Here is a 14094-nt window from a genome sequence, read left to right on the forward strand (position 1 = left end):
AAAAGAGGAGTTGTTCCTTGGTGGGTAGAAGTTTTGGTTATACAGGATGGATAAGTTCTAGAGATTTTCTGTACAACATCGTGCCTACAGTTAACAACACAGTATCGTGCATTTAAAAATATGTTAAGAGGCTACTGGGGCGCCTTGGTGGCTCAGTCGGTTAAGCGTCAGACTTCAGCTCAGGTCATGATCTCACGGTTCGTGGGTTCGAGCCCCGCGTCTGGCTCTGTGCTGACAGCTCAGAGCCTGGAGCCTGCTTCGGATTCTGTGTCTCCCTCTCTCTCTGACCCTCCCCCATTCATGCTCTGTCTCAAAAATAAATAAATATTAAAAAAAAATTTTTTTTAATTTGTTAAGAGGTTAGACCTCATATTATGTGCTCTCACCATCACCACCACCACAAAAAAAAGACGACATACAAGGAAACCTCTGGACGCGATGGGTATGTTTATTATCTTGATTGTGGTAATATCATAAGTCCATGCATATGTCCAAACTCATCAAATCGTATACATTAAATATTTGCTAGTATAGGTGTACGTATCCCATACACATTTTTCTTTTGTAAACACAAAACTCTGGACCAAGCCACCATCTGTGACCCAGACCTGGGCCTTTGGGCTCTGAGACATCTGGGAGCAGGTTTTAGAAACCCAGTTACCAGGAGACAAAGTAAGAAATCTGCCACCGGGGAGCTGATGTCATAATGGCACTGAGGATCACCCTGACTTTGACCTGAGTAATAAAGCGCTCGGTCTGAGAAACCAGAAGCTTTGGGCTCTGTCGAGGTTTTTGTGGGCATGATTAGTAGAAAAAGGCCTGCACTTGAGATCTGGGAAGCTGGCTTTGAGCTTGGCTGTGCCAGCCACGAATCCCACGCGGGGTGGGTGAAGCCATGGGATTTCCAGAGTCCTCCAGAGCACTCCCTGCACCCAGAGGAGGTTAGGTATGATCTGTGGATCTTTCAAATTCTGTATTTCCCAAAGTATCCTATCAGAAACCCCAAAAGATATGTGAGCATGAGAAAAGAAGTCTCCACTCATCTTTCAATCACGTACTTGTACCGAAGAATTGTCTAAATTTCCACTATTGCCACAAACACCAAATGAGCTGGATTTCCAAGGGTGAGTTCCCAAACAAATCACAATACAAAAATACGAGACAGGTGGACTCCCAATCTCCACCAAAGGAAATTTGACTATCACCCTTCCCTACCAATGAAAACATGGTCACAGTAGGCTTCAGTGCTTTACCACTTTTCGAAAAGGTGAAGTTAATACTTAATAATTTATGAGCAGGGGGCCATTCAGACATACACTTTTGTTACGCCTCACCTTTTTTGGTAAATAAAAAAGCAATCACAAACTATCACGAGCCGACTGTCTACAATGCTTTCAGAATCCACAATTACTTTAACTCTGCAATGATCGCTTCGAGTTTTTCTGTAACGGCGCCGCAAAATTCGCCCACCTTTTCTTCTTTCTTATAAAACTGAAAGGTTGGGATGCACATGATCTCAAGGTCCTTCACCAGCTCATCACACTCATCAGCATCCACTTCCAGGAACACCACGTCCTCGTACATGACAGACAAGGAATGGAAAAGGGGCTTGATGGTCCTGCAAGGCCCACACCACGTGGCTGAGAAGTCCACGGCCACCAGCCTCTCCCCAGCCTCCTTGAGCGCCAACTCGAAGTCCTCCTTGCTTAGGATCATCTTCACCAAGTCCACCTCCAGAAGCTCCATTGACCCTGATGCCTTCAGGACGTCTCCTTCTATGGGCGGGATGGCTTCTTTTGAGGACTTGGGGATAGCACCTTCCTTAGGCTGGATGCTGTCTTCTGAGCAATTGGTATCACCCTCTCTGGGCTGGATGCTATCTTCTGAGCACTTGGTGTCTCCCTCTCTGGGCAGGATGTTTTCTTCTGAGGACTTGGGGGTGGGGATGTGTTTGGACAGGGTAGATTTCACTAATAGCTTGGGGCTGTTGATCTGTTTAGACAGGAAAGGTTTTGCCGAGAACTTAGGGGTGTTGGCCTGTGTGGGCAGAATGGATTTTGCTAAGAACTTGAGACTCTTGCCCTGCTTAGGCAGGATGGTTTTGGCCGGGGACATGGGGATGTTATCCTGCTTGGGTGGGATGTTTTTTTCTAAGGAAGTAGACATTCCATCCTCCTGCAGCAGGGTGGTTTTTTCTGAGGAACTGGGGGTGTCACCGTGCTTGGGTGCAATAATTTTTTCTGAAGAATTGGAGCTATCAGCCTGCTTGGGTGGGATCCTTTCTTCTGAGGGATTGGGGGTATCACTGTCCTTGGGTAGAATGATTTTTCCTGAAAAATTTGGGGTGTCAGTCTGCTTGGGTGGGATGGTTTTTGCTGGGGACTTGGGGGTATCAGCCTGCTTGGGTGGGATCCTTTCTTCTGAGGGATTGGGGGTATCACTGTCCTTGGGTAGAATGATTTTTCCTGAAAAATTTGGGATGTCAGTCTCCTTGGGTGGGATGGTTTTTGCTGGGGAATTGGGGGTATCAGCCTGTTTGGGTGGGGTGATTTTGGTTGGGAAATTGAGGGCATTGCCATGCTTGGGCAGGATCATTTTTGCTGAAGAATTGGGGATACTACCATGCTTGGGTTGGATGATTTTTGCTGAAAACCTGGGGGTGTCCACCTGCTTGGGTGAGATGGATTTTGCTGAGAAACTTGGGATGTTAGCCTGTTTGGGTGGAATGGGTTTTGCTAAGGGATTGGAGATGCCAGCTTGCTTGAGCGGGATAATTTTTTCTGGAGAATTGGGGGTATCAGCCTGCCTGGGCAGGATCATTTTTGCTAAAGAATTGGGGATACTGCCCTGCTCGCGAGGGATGATTTTTGCTGAAAAACTGGGAGTGCCAGCCTGCTTGGGTTGCATGGTCATTGCTGAGAAATTGAAGATGTTACCGCCCTGTGCCGGTGGGAATATGACCTTGAACTGTGGACCTTTGGATTGCTTTGCAGGCATGTGTTGTATGTTGTCGGCCTCCGAAGCCGAGGCCTTCTCCTGGATGTGTGCTGTGTCCAAGAATTCTGGGACCAGGGGAGTCACGTGGCTGGACAGGCCCTGTAATAATGGACTTCCTGAACAAAAAAGTAAATAAGTAAAAATGCAAAAGAAGAAACAACAACAAAAATTCTTATCACGTACTCCAGGGAAGACCAATGCCATGGTTAGAGCCCACAAATGTAGTTTTGTGAATGACGTATCACTGTGAAAAATCACATTCAACAGAAGGCCAAGCAGCATGTGATTACGCGTATCTTTTGGTAGAGTTGTTTTTTTTAAAACTACAACTTTTCTCTGCTTCAATACTGCTGTCTGCTCCTTGAGCACATGGGTCCCTAAGGTGACCCCCCCCCCGTCCCCTGCCCCAGCCCCCCCCCCCAACTTACCATTAGCATCACTTTGATCGGCTTCTTGTTTCTCTGGACTCGTGTTCAGATCTTCCGGGGTTCCAGCTCTATCACTTTCCACTTCCTGTTCCTTGTCCATATCCACTCAGACTTCACACGTGCCTCAGAGTGGAGACGAGGCTGTACCCTCCAACTTTCTCCAGCCTCTCCTGCCTGACATCATAATATGAGTAACGACTTGCATTCGGGTGGTACTCACAGCTGGCTTTCCCTCTTTGTACTCAGAGCAGTAGTATTCGAGAGTCTCGTGACAGCCTTGGTTATGGTGGCCGTGCCGTGTGTTAGGCTGTGCCCGGTGCCTGATGTGCATTCATAGGCATTATTTCCTATAACACAACAAACCACTGAGGTAAGTACCATTATGATCCCCGCCTTACAAACAAGAATATTGAGCCCTGGAGAAGTTATGTAACTTGCTCAAGGTCACAAAGCCAGGAGACGGGCGGGTTCCAAGCCTGCTCCCTGAATGCTACGCCGAACTGTGCCGTTTGCCAAATCCCTGCCCAGCATGGTAACTCGAAACCACCTTTCCTACAACCTTCCTCTAGGACTCTCCGGCTCCAGCTGTCCCTTTCTGACTCACCCGCTCTAACCATCTAAGTGTTTCCTCCTAATCACGTTACCCTCCTCTGCAAAGTCCTGCCTGAACGGCAGGTGTTCGATTTGACTGTTTGGAAGGGAGTAGATTATGACGCAGAGAAATTCCCTGAGAAGAGGTGAAAACGTCACACCTTCCATCCCAATAGATGGGGAGCCAAGAGAACGGGTACATAGATGTGTTCAGAGGAAAGCTGACAGCAGAGGAGTATTTGCCTGGGCTCCATTGGGGAGGCCAGGAAACACCCACATTCACATGGACTCCACATCGACAGGGCAGCGTGGGTCACTGGCAGAGGGTGTGACTGGATTCTTGGGCCTGGCGCAGGCTCCTGGCCCCACAGCCTGCTGTACACATGCCAGGGCTCTGGAAATCCTGCACAGCCAATGCTGGGGCTGCGAGCGTCCCTCGAAGACCAGCAGACCTATAGGGGCCTCGAGGAAGAAGCGAGAAGCCACTATGAAGGGGGATTTGTGATGAGAGGGCAACGACTGGAGTGACAGGTTCAACCAGTGGGTGAGAGCACGGTGCCCCAACCCCTAGATGGGCCCGGTGGTCCTCAGCAGTCCTTAGTCGAGGCAGCAGGCCAGACTAGCCACTTTACATGCGGAATCGGAGCCAGAGGGCCGGGCCACAACTGGGCTGCACGGCCCTGTGCACCCAGATATTGTGGAGAAAGGGGAGGAATTGGAAAGACTGAGCTGCTACCAGAATGAGAAAACGTTCATCAGGCTGAAAGTCCACAAACAGGCAGATTGAATTCCTGCCCCTCACTCCTCGAATCCCCATCGAGACAAGGCTCGTGGAGGAAGGAGATCCACTGTAGGAAAATTTTAAAGCCATAGTATATTTGCACATCTTCATGAAAGTGAGGAGATCTGTGACCATGGTACATTCATACTTGGGGACCTGAGCTGTGTTTTAGGTTTGGCAGAGTTGTTCGAATTATTTCTCCTCTTCAGTCTGAAATTCAGATGGATTCCAAGCAACCGGAAATATCAACGCCTCTGAATCCTTTTCATTCAACTTGTCATAAAATGTATCTTTTTCCCTTAAAATGTATTTTCTCCTTTAGCACAAGCTGGCCCCCAAATTGCTCCTGAACCCTTATGTCAGTTGTGGTTCTGTGAGGGAAACAATAAATCAGCTATTCTAGGCATAGAAAGATTTATCTAATTATAACATAGCTGGAAAGGCTGCCTCTGGGCTAGAGATCCTGGAATAATTCCTAGAAAAATGAGCAGTGCTGCAGACTTGGCCTGCCAGGGGGTGCGACCTTCATGATATCAGGAAGGCAGGAATCAGAAAGTTGCCGCTAAAATGGTTGACTTCAAGAACTTTCTGTTCCAGCTGCCAACCAAGGGCGAGAGAGCCACTGCTCCAACTCCCTCTCAGCTCAAAACTAGGGCTGAACTAGAAAGCTAGGGCAGAGAGAGGACAAAGTTGCAAGATGATGGCTTCCTTCGCATGCGGGTCCATCTACTGGTGGAATCTGTTTTGCATCCAGAACCCCAGGGGAGGCCAAAAAATGTGGTCTTCAGATTTCCAGCCCCTGCAGTGCAGGGAGCCACACTAGAAGTTGGAATAAACACTGCATGGAAATTCGTTTCTACCCCACGCTCGCAATGACGACACGACAGTCTAGTTTTTACACACTAGGCTGGCACAACTGTTTGGTTTTATAATTACAAAAATAATACATATTCAGGATGCAAACGTGAGGAAACACACGAAGAAAAAAATAAGAATAAGATTGGCACTCAAAGTGCCAATCTTCAAGGATCACCGTTATCAATACTGTGATGTATATTCTTGTCTTTCTTGGATTTATACTACCGTAATCCTTTTCACGGAAGAATATATTTTGAATCCTCTCTTCTGGGTTTTGAACCTCCAGAACAGTGAGATATACATTTCTGTTGTTTAAGCCACCCAGTCAGTGGTATAACAGCCCTAGCAAACTAATATGGCAGCCATAGACATGGGCGTGGCTGTGTCGTAATAAAACTTTATTTACAAAAACAGGCAGGTGGCCAAAGGACATAGCTGGCCAATCCCCGCCCTATATAATCATTTTTAATGATTGACTAATGTTCTTTTTAAAGGATGAACTACAGTTTACTTAAATCATTTCATATTGACGGATATAAAGGTTGTTTTTATTATTTGCCGGTGTAAGCAATATAACAATAAGCATTTATAGATAAATGTGTTCACATATTCTTAATTAGTTTCTTAGAATACAATTCTAGAGGGGCACCTGGGTGGCTCAGTCAGTTAAACGTCCGACTTCAGCTCAGGTCATGATCTCATCGTTCATGGGTTCCAGTCCCATACTTGGGGTGGGGATTATGCTCCATCTCCTTGAGGGAGGGGTATCTACATAAATTTATTTGGAATTTTTCTGTTTGGGAGGGGTGTGTCTCCCATCCTCCATTTATTTATTCCATTCATTTATTTACGTTAGTGTCGACTCATGGACATTTGTTTTATACCTTGGGTGATAATCCAGTACTATGAACTTTATTTGTTGCTCACATGCTCCCAGCTTTGACCCCTGAGAACTCTTTCCGTTGGCTCCCGTGTCCTTTTGATTTACACACACCTGTAGTTTTGTTTGTTGAGCATGTCCTTGCCTTCTGGCACTACAAGATGCTACAGGCTCATTCTATAGATTCACTGCCATATCCCTAGAATCGTCCATTTCTTTAATGAGCCCTGCTTCCTTTTATTGGAGAATGGTATTTAGAAAACAAAATCTGAGCTGGGTGTGCTTGTTGATACTGGGTGCCATTGCCTTTAGACTCAGTGAGCATAACTAGGAACTGGATACAGATGTAACTAACCTGTGCACACACACACCTTTATTGCTATTTCTCTATCAGTATCTGTATTAAGCGAACTATGAGTTCATATTGATGTCCTTGACTTTAATTCAGTACCACTTGGTTCGTTGTAGCCTTTCCCCCAAGCTTGTCTGTAAACTTCTATTCCAAAAGTGACTTGGTCCCCACTGTCTGCCACTCATTTATTTATTTGTTCAATTCCAGTAGACACATATAATGGTTTCAGAATGGTTAACCTGTCCCTCCATGGTAAACAGCTTCATCACCTAGAACACAGCGCTTTTGTACGGTTCCTTTTGTCTTTATAGGCTTATCGTTTCTAGTCATTTCCGAAGTTACTTAGGTCGGCCTCTTCCCCCCACCCCCACCCCTTCAATGAAATTATGCCATACATTTGTAGTAGGTATTTTCTTTTGTCACATTCTGCATTTCATTCTGGGATCCCCTACCCTCTGGATGAATTTTTTTTCCAAATTTGCATACATTAAGGTTCACTCTGTGCTGTGGAGTCCTCTATGTTTGACAAATGAGTGTTATTATTATTCATCACTACAGTACCATACAAAATAGTTTCACTGCCCTAAAAAAAAATCTATGCTTCACCTAGTCAACCCTCACCCTCTTGCAAATTCATGGCAGCCACTGATTTGTCTCTGTAGCCTTGCTTTTTCTAGGATGTCACATAAATGGGATCATATAATTTGTAGCCTTCTCAGATTGACTTCTTTCGCTTAGCAGTATGTATTTAAGATCCCCCATGCTGATTTTTGTGTCAATGGTTTGTTTCTTTTGACCACTGAATAGATAATAAAGCATTTTAACTAAACTATAGGAGGTAAATCTAAGGCAAGAATTTGAGTGCAGGTATTTATTTGGGACATGATCTCCTGGGATCCTACCAGGAGACATTGGTAGGGCAGTGGGGAGGGAATCAAGCCAGCTGTCACTGTGCGCACTAGGGGTCACTCCCACTGGGGACTGGGGGAGAGTACAAAGCATACCTCAAGTGATCTTTCCTTCCTTCCAGGGGCACCAAGTCTGGCATTTGTGCTTGCTCTGTGCACATGCTCTACCTGTCCCCTGCAGGGGCACCTGAGCCACCTGAGAGAGATGCAGGTGTTTGCAGTAAGTAGTCATTTGAGAATAGGGATGAGAGCTAACAGGCTGTGCATGGAGCAGGGCATCCTGTTCAGCTGGAAGGCGACGCTGCACAAAGCAGCTGTAACTGAGGAGTAGACAGAAGGGAGTAGGGAGAGAAGGTTTCCCTCTTCGGTGGGGTGAACACTATCTTCTCTGAGCACCTAGAGCTCCAGAAAATGGGCCCAAAATAGCAGGGTCAAGGGCTGGCACTCAGAAAGAATCAGCTGGATGTCATTGCCATGTGCCTTTGGCGGCAACCGTGATACGAGGCAGTCTTGCAATTGCTTCCTGGAGCCACTGCCACCTTGGCAGAGCCCCAAGGGTCTCAGGGGCCTGGGTTCAGATGGCCAGAGGGGGCTAGAGCAGGATGGGGGAGGGAAAGGATGAATAAGCATGTGAAACGGGGAGCACAGTGAAGAGACCCAGAAGCCCCCCATAGAAGAAAGAGCTCCATGGCCAGAGAAATGCTATTGGGACTATTCTGGGGATCCAAGTGCATGCACAGGTGTGTGTGTGTGTGTGTGTGTGTGTGTGTGTGTGTGTACCCACCATAGTGAAAACACCAACTAATACCACTTCATAATATTTTATAATACACTGGCAGATATTATTCAGTTCCACATTTGTTGAGTATTTACGTAGGATGCAAATGAGGCTAGCCACCAGGGATAAAGAAACGAGCAGACGCCGGGGGCTACCTCCTTAGGGCATTTGTTGTAATGAGGAAAGCAGACACCACAAAATGGGGTTTCTATTCCAAAACGTAAGCAAGACCGTTTATTCAGATATACATGTATATGCATCTGTATGTATTAATATATGTAAATATATAAAATAAAGAGAAAACTGGCTTTGAAGGCGCTGCCTAACACCCACTATACTAATTGCTTTGAACAGGTAAAGGGAGAGGAGAAATGGGTTTGAGAAAAAGATCAAAACGGACTTCAGCTTTGTCTATTATATTCAATTTCATTTTGCTTAATTAAATATGTGTGTGCCTGTATATCACAAATGCTTCGAAATCAAATGTTAATATTTGTTAATTCTATATGGTGGGCACTCATACATGGGTTTGTTGCATTAATCTTTGAGATGTTCTGTAAGACTTCACGTAAAAGAGGCGGGACACCAGCTGGGAGTTATTGCATGTCCTGATGCGGGGCAGTAAGGGCCACCATGGGCAGTGAGGATGACATCTTTCATGCAGGTGTCTCATGCTGCAGTCACATGTCAGTTCCTTGAGAACAGGTACCTCTGAAGGGATTTAACTAGAAGGTTCAACTACAGTTTTATGTGGTTCTAATCATATAGTTGTTAACTGATAGAGACTATCACTTCAAAAGAGGCGTGTTCATTCACAGAGAGTCACTCTACATTAAGAATTATTTTGTAATCAGATCAAAAGAGCATGTTTATTGTATGCCTGGTGCTAAAATAGAAGAATGCTTGGGGAACCTGGGTGGTTCAGTAGGTTGAGCGTGTGACTTCGGCTCAGATCATGGTCTCGCAGTTCATGGGTTCGAGCCCCGCATCCAGCTCACTGCCATTAGTGAGCCCGCTTTGGATCCTCTGTCTTCCTCTCTCTCTGCTCCTCCCCCACTCATGCTCTCTCTCTTAAAAATAAGAAAAAATATGTATATATATATATATACAAGAATGTTTATTGTCATAAAAGCCTTCATTTCAGTACTGGTTGCTCTAAGCAAAAAGTGATCTACGTCTTACATTTCCATCCTATTTTTTGTCGTCGATGTGACCGCTCTTTAAGTATTTTTCCCTAAAGAGATCAGAAAGCAATCAGTTGGACAAGTCATTACACAGAGCTGGATTCGGTGTCTCTTGAATTTTACCAGGCTCACCCACGATATCCTATTACCTTTAGAACATCCCCCAAATCTGAAAGAAGTTGTTGTGGGCTCATGTAAAATAAATAAAGCCATAAATCCATTTAAACACCTATTAGAAAATTGTTTTTTACCTGGTTTCTCAGTGTCATAATAGCAAACATTGGAAAAACTCCTAAGACATTCTAAGTGTTTGTGTGGATTGGTAAATTGCTTACTATTCCTTCTATTTTTCTAGAGTATCCAAAATGTCAAGAATGGACATTTTTTAATGGGAAGGAACTTAATTTCTTAAAGACCAAGCAAATGCTCTTTTCTTCTACCTCCAAATGACTGGGCATACAGAGGATTTGTCATGAACCATCAGTATTTTACCTAAGGTGTGGATCTTATGCCTTTGTACCTGGCTCTCTGAGTTCAGTACCCCATTCATTCCTCATCAGTTCTAGACACAATGCTATCTATGTTTTGTTCAAGGAAGAATGGATTATTGACTTTACTCAGCCCCTTTGTTCTGGTATTTAACGCTCAACAACTTTTATGGTTGGAGAGACTTTTTGCATAACGTTGAAAGCTCTCCTATGTGAGTATTTACTAAAAAACTCTGGAGATGCTTTGGTAAGATTCAGGTGAGTTGTCAGTTTGATGGTGTTTTAATACCCATAGGCTTCTCAGAGACTTGAAACATGCACATGACCCCAGCTCATCACTCCTAGTGCAGGGGCTTTGCTCTGTTATACATGGTTCCTTGGATCTCACAAGACCCACCTTCTAAAGGAAGCCAGACAAGCAAGCCAGTGGAATGGCACCCTTAGCAGAGCAGAGCAAAACAATGGCTCCCATTGAACATGTCTCAGCACATTCATTGTGGTTTTGGCGCTCAGGGCCCCGGGAAGGGCCCAAGCTCACTCTCACCATAAGTGAGTGTGGTATTCCGTGGGCTCTTACTGAATGGATGGAGAAAGACATGAATGGGTTACAAGATGGATAATAAGAAACCATCGAAGGTTTACATTAAAACCGTTAACTTAAAATACACTTTTGCTCAAATTATCTTTATTAGCATCTGGCAGATCACCATCTCTAGCTTGGCTTCTGAAGAGAGTAACAGGAAAGTGGCCAAGGAAATTATCCCCGTAAGACTTTTCCAACCCATCCATACCAGGAACAAAATCAGAACACTGCAAGTAAGTGAAATGAAAAACTGAAATGTCACCCCCCGACACATCGTCCTGGCCACCCATCCCTTCCTGTCAGCACCACACATTTAGTGAAGTGATGTCACATGGCAGAAATCCATAGATCCCGCCTAATCCAAGTGTAAGCTTCGTAAAGATAAGAGAGATTGCCTTGGCGTCTTCGGTTGGTGGCCTGGTTTGCAATGCACCAGGCACTCAAGAAAAACTTGCCTGTGAGTTTCCCTTCCTTCCCGACCCTCTGAGGTAATACCTGATTAACTTCCTGACCCTCTGCTACAGCACTGAGTGTGGAGAATTAAAATGATAAGTTAATACCAGACTCTATGTTTAGCGCAAAAAGCGAACTACCCCAGGGGCGCCTGGGTGGCTCAGCCGGTTGAGCGTCCGACTTCGGCTCAGGTCATGATCTGGGCTATTACTCCCCCGGGGGAAGAGGTGAGAAAGCTCCCTGAAACCAAGTGGTGCACTGCCAGGAGAGAGGAGCAAACAGAGATGGCCTTTTTGGCAGGGAAAGAGGGGCCGTGCCACCATGTGGTGAAGGTGGGCAGGAGAGGGCCCCGGCCCATGCTGGGCAGAGACAGGGGCTGGGCCCAGATGAGAGGGGGTATTTCAGCACGTGTCACAGAGTTGGAATGTTACTGGATCTGCACTAGGGCGTCGCACGAAGGTGTGAGGAAATGCCACGATCTGATCTGTACTTTAGCAGTTTCACGGGCAGCATATGCCGCAGACTTGAGGGCCAAGGACAGAATTCAGAGATCTGTTAAGAAGCCATCGCAAGAGCTGAGAGAGAATATATCAAAAGCCGACACTCGGAGAGGGGAAAGAGAGCTAAAATGTTCAAGAAATTCCAGAAATAGAATTTCGATGGTTTAACAAATGCCTAGGAGAAGCTGACACGGACTCTCACATTTGAGGCCTGAGCCACCGAGAGACTGTGGCGCAGGAAGCGGACAGGGGACCAGGTGGAGGAGGCTGTGCGTGCCCGACGGGGCATCAGGCCACCACGCGGGCGCCCATCAGGCAGCTGGGAATCGAATTCTGCTTGATCTCCGGAAAGAAGCCAGACCAGACTACGATTCGGAAGCCAAACACCTGAACGCAGTAGTTGAAATCCTAAAATTGGATGAAATCATAAAAAAGGGGGACACATTGGGTGGAATCAGGAGGACGAGTTTGCAGAAGGGACCTGCAAGGGAATCTTGGCCAAAGAAGGGGCGAACCGCCAGAGGGGAGGTCAACAGCCTCGAGTTCCTACAGGGATGCAGGGAGAGTGAGGAGACAGAGGTCAGCAGTGCGGCCAGGAGGTAGGTCGTCCCTCCATAACCTTTGAAAGGGTAGAATTCCGAATCCCAAATTCCAAATTCGGGTGAGGAGTGAATAAAAGAAGATCGAGATTCTCTTTTTAAGGATTTCATTAATGCAAGGCAAGAGTAGCTGGGGTGGGGGGGGCAAGGAAAATGGATGACAGCTGATCAACCCTAGAGAAGGTTTATGGGTAGATGTAAGTTGACCAGAGGTGGGAAATCGTGCAGGGGGGCTTTAAGACAGAAGAAGAAAAGAAAAAAAAAAGGCATGGGACATGCTTTAGAAGTGAGTTGGGATCTTTTTCCAAGGGATGAGGAAAAGAGAGAGAATAGGTACAAATGGAGAGAAAATGCGAGGTGAAGGAGAGCAGAGGAAGCCTGGCCACTCTCAGGTCGCCCAGGCCCCCTTGGGGACACCATTTTGCGCCAGCTTCTCAGGCGCATATTCAGGGCAACATCAGAGTCGCGGGGCCTTGATGCAAAAGTCATTTCAAAAGGCCAGTTAAGAACTTCAGTCAGGGCTGAGCAAATGGTGTCAATATCGAGGTCAGGGATACAGAAAAGATAAATCGAGCTGCCTGAGAGGTGGGGTCAAGGAGAGCCACACCTGCAGTTCAGGATCAGATAATAGTTCCCTGAAACCAGCAAATCTCACTAATGGAGTGTTTCAGCTCTGGTGGCCTGAGCTGGTTAACCCTGAGCTCCCCAGCCTACACTCCCTCCCGAGGTGCAAGGATGAGAGGGTGGGCCTCCGCAGGGATGGATGTCACCCAGCCTACTGACTAGAAAACTGAGAGCCAGGAAGGGCTCCGTGCTCCTTCCATACAGATGAGAATAACTGTGCGTGCTTCTCAGATTTGGAAGTTTATTTATTTTTGAGAAGGGGGGGTCAGGGAGGGAGAGAGGAAGAGCATGCACCAGCAGGGGAGGGGCAGAGAGAGAGAGGGGCGGGGTGGGGGGAGAATCCTAAGCAGGCTCCACACTGTCAGCACAGAGCCCGACGCAGGGCTCGATCGCATGAACTGTGAGATCATGACCTGAGCAGAAACCCAGAGTCAGACACTCAACGCGCTGAGCCACCCAGGCGCCCCTCAGATTGGTTTTAAGGCTGAAAGGAGATACAATTTGAAAGTATTTCGTTTAGGAGAAGGATTCAATGAGTGTAGATTTCCTTTCCTTCAATCCTTTTTGTTTTTGTGTTTTAATCTTTTAATGTTTTATTTTTATTTTTGAGAGAGAGAGAGAGAGATTGCAAACAGGGGAGGCACGGAGAGAGACGGAGACACGGAATCTGAAGCAGGCACCTGGCTCTGAGCTGTCAGCACTGAGCCCGACACAGGGCTCGAACCTACAAACCGTGAGATCATGACCTGAGCCAAAGGTCATCATGACCTGATACTTAACTGACTGAGCCACCCAGGCGCCCCTTCTTTCAATCTTTTGTATTTTATGATACTTATAATGACAGCAAAGAAAGGAGAAAATAGAAGGTGGTCAAAAGCTCCAGTTATAAAGAATTAAGTCCTGGGCATATGACATGGTAACCATCGTTTATAATACTGTATCATATATTCGAAAGTTGCTAAGCGAATAGATCTTCAAAGTTCTCATTTTTTCTTGTGAAAAACAATTTGTACCATGTGTGGTGATGGATGTTAAGTACAGTTATTATGGCGGTCATTTCACAATGTATACAAACATTGAATCATTACGT

General features: G+C 46.1%; 1 protein-coding gene across 2 annotated transcripts; it reads right to left on the reverse strand.

The window, feature by feature from the left end:
* Positions 1 to 417: 417 nt before the first annotated feature.
* TXNDC2 (thioredoxin domain containing 2) lies at positions 418 to 3896 on the reverse strand. Of its 2 annotated transcripts, none has more exons than XM_060613242.3 (2): positions 3426 to 3896; positions 418 to 3113 (listed from the first exon to the last, which is right to left on the reverse strand). In XM_060613242.3, exons 1-2 carry the CDS (start codon positions 3523 to 3525, stop codon positions 1408 to 1410), a joined length of 1806 nt encoding a protein of 601 aa, XP_060469225.3. In that variant the 5' UTR covers positions 3526 to 3896; the 3' UTR covers positions 418 to 1407. The 2 variants fall into 2 exon arrangements, with proteins under 2 accessions (XP_060469225.3, XP_060469226.3); XM_060613243.3 differs by having other exon boundaries at positions 418 to 3096; positions 3426 to 3507.
* Between the last annotated feature and the right edge of the window lie 10198 nt (positions 3897 to 14094).

The sequence above is a fragment of the Panthera onca genome, chromosome D3 (genome assembly GCF_046562875.1).
Source record: "Panthera onca isolate mPanOnc1 chromosome D3, mPanOnc1 haplotype 2, whole genome shotgun sequence".
Lineage (NCBI taxonomy): Eukaryota > Metazoa > Chordata > Mammalia > Carnivora > Felidae > Panthera > Panthera onca.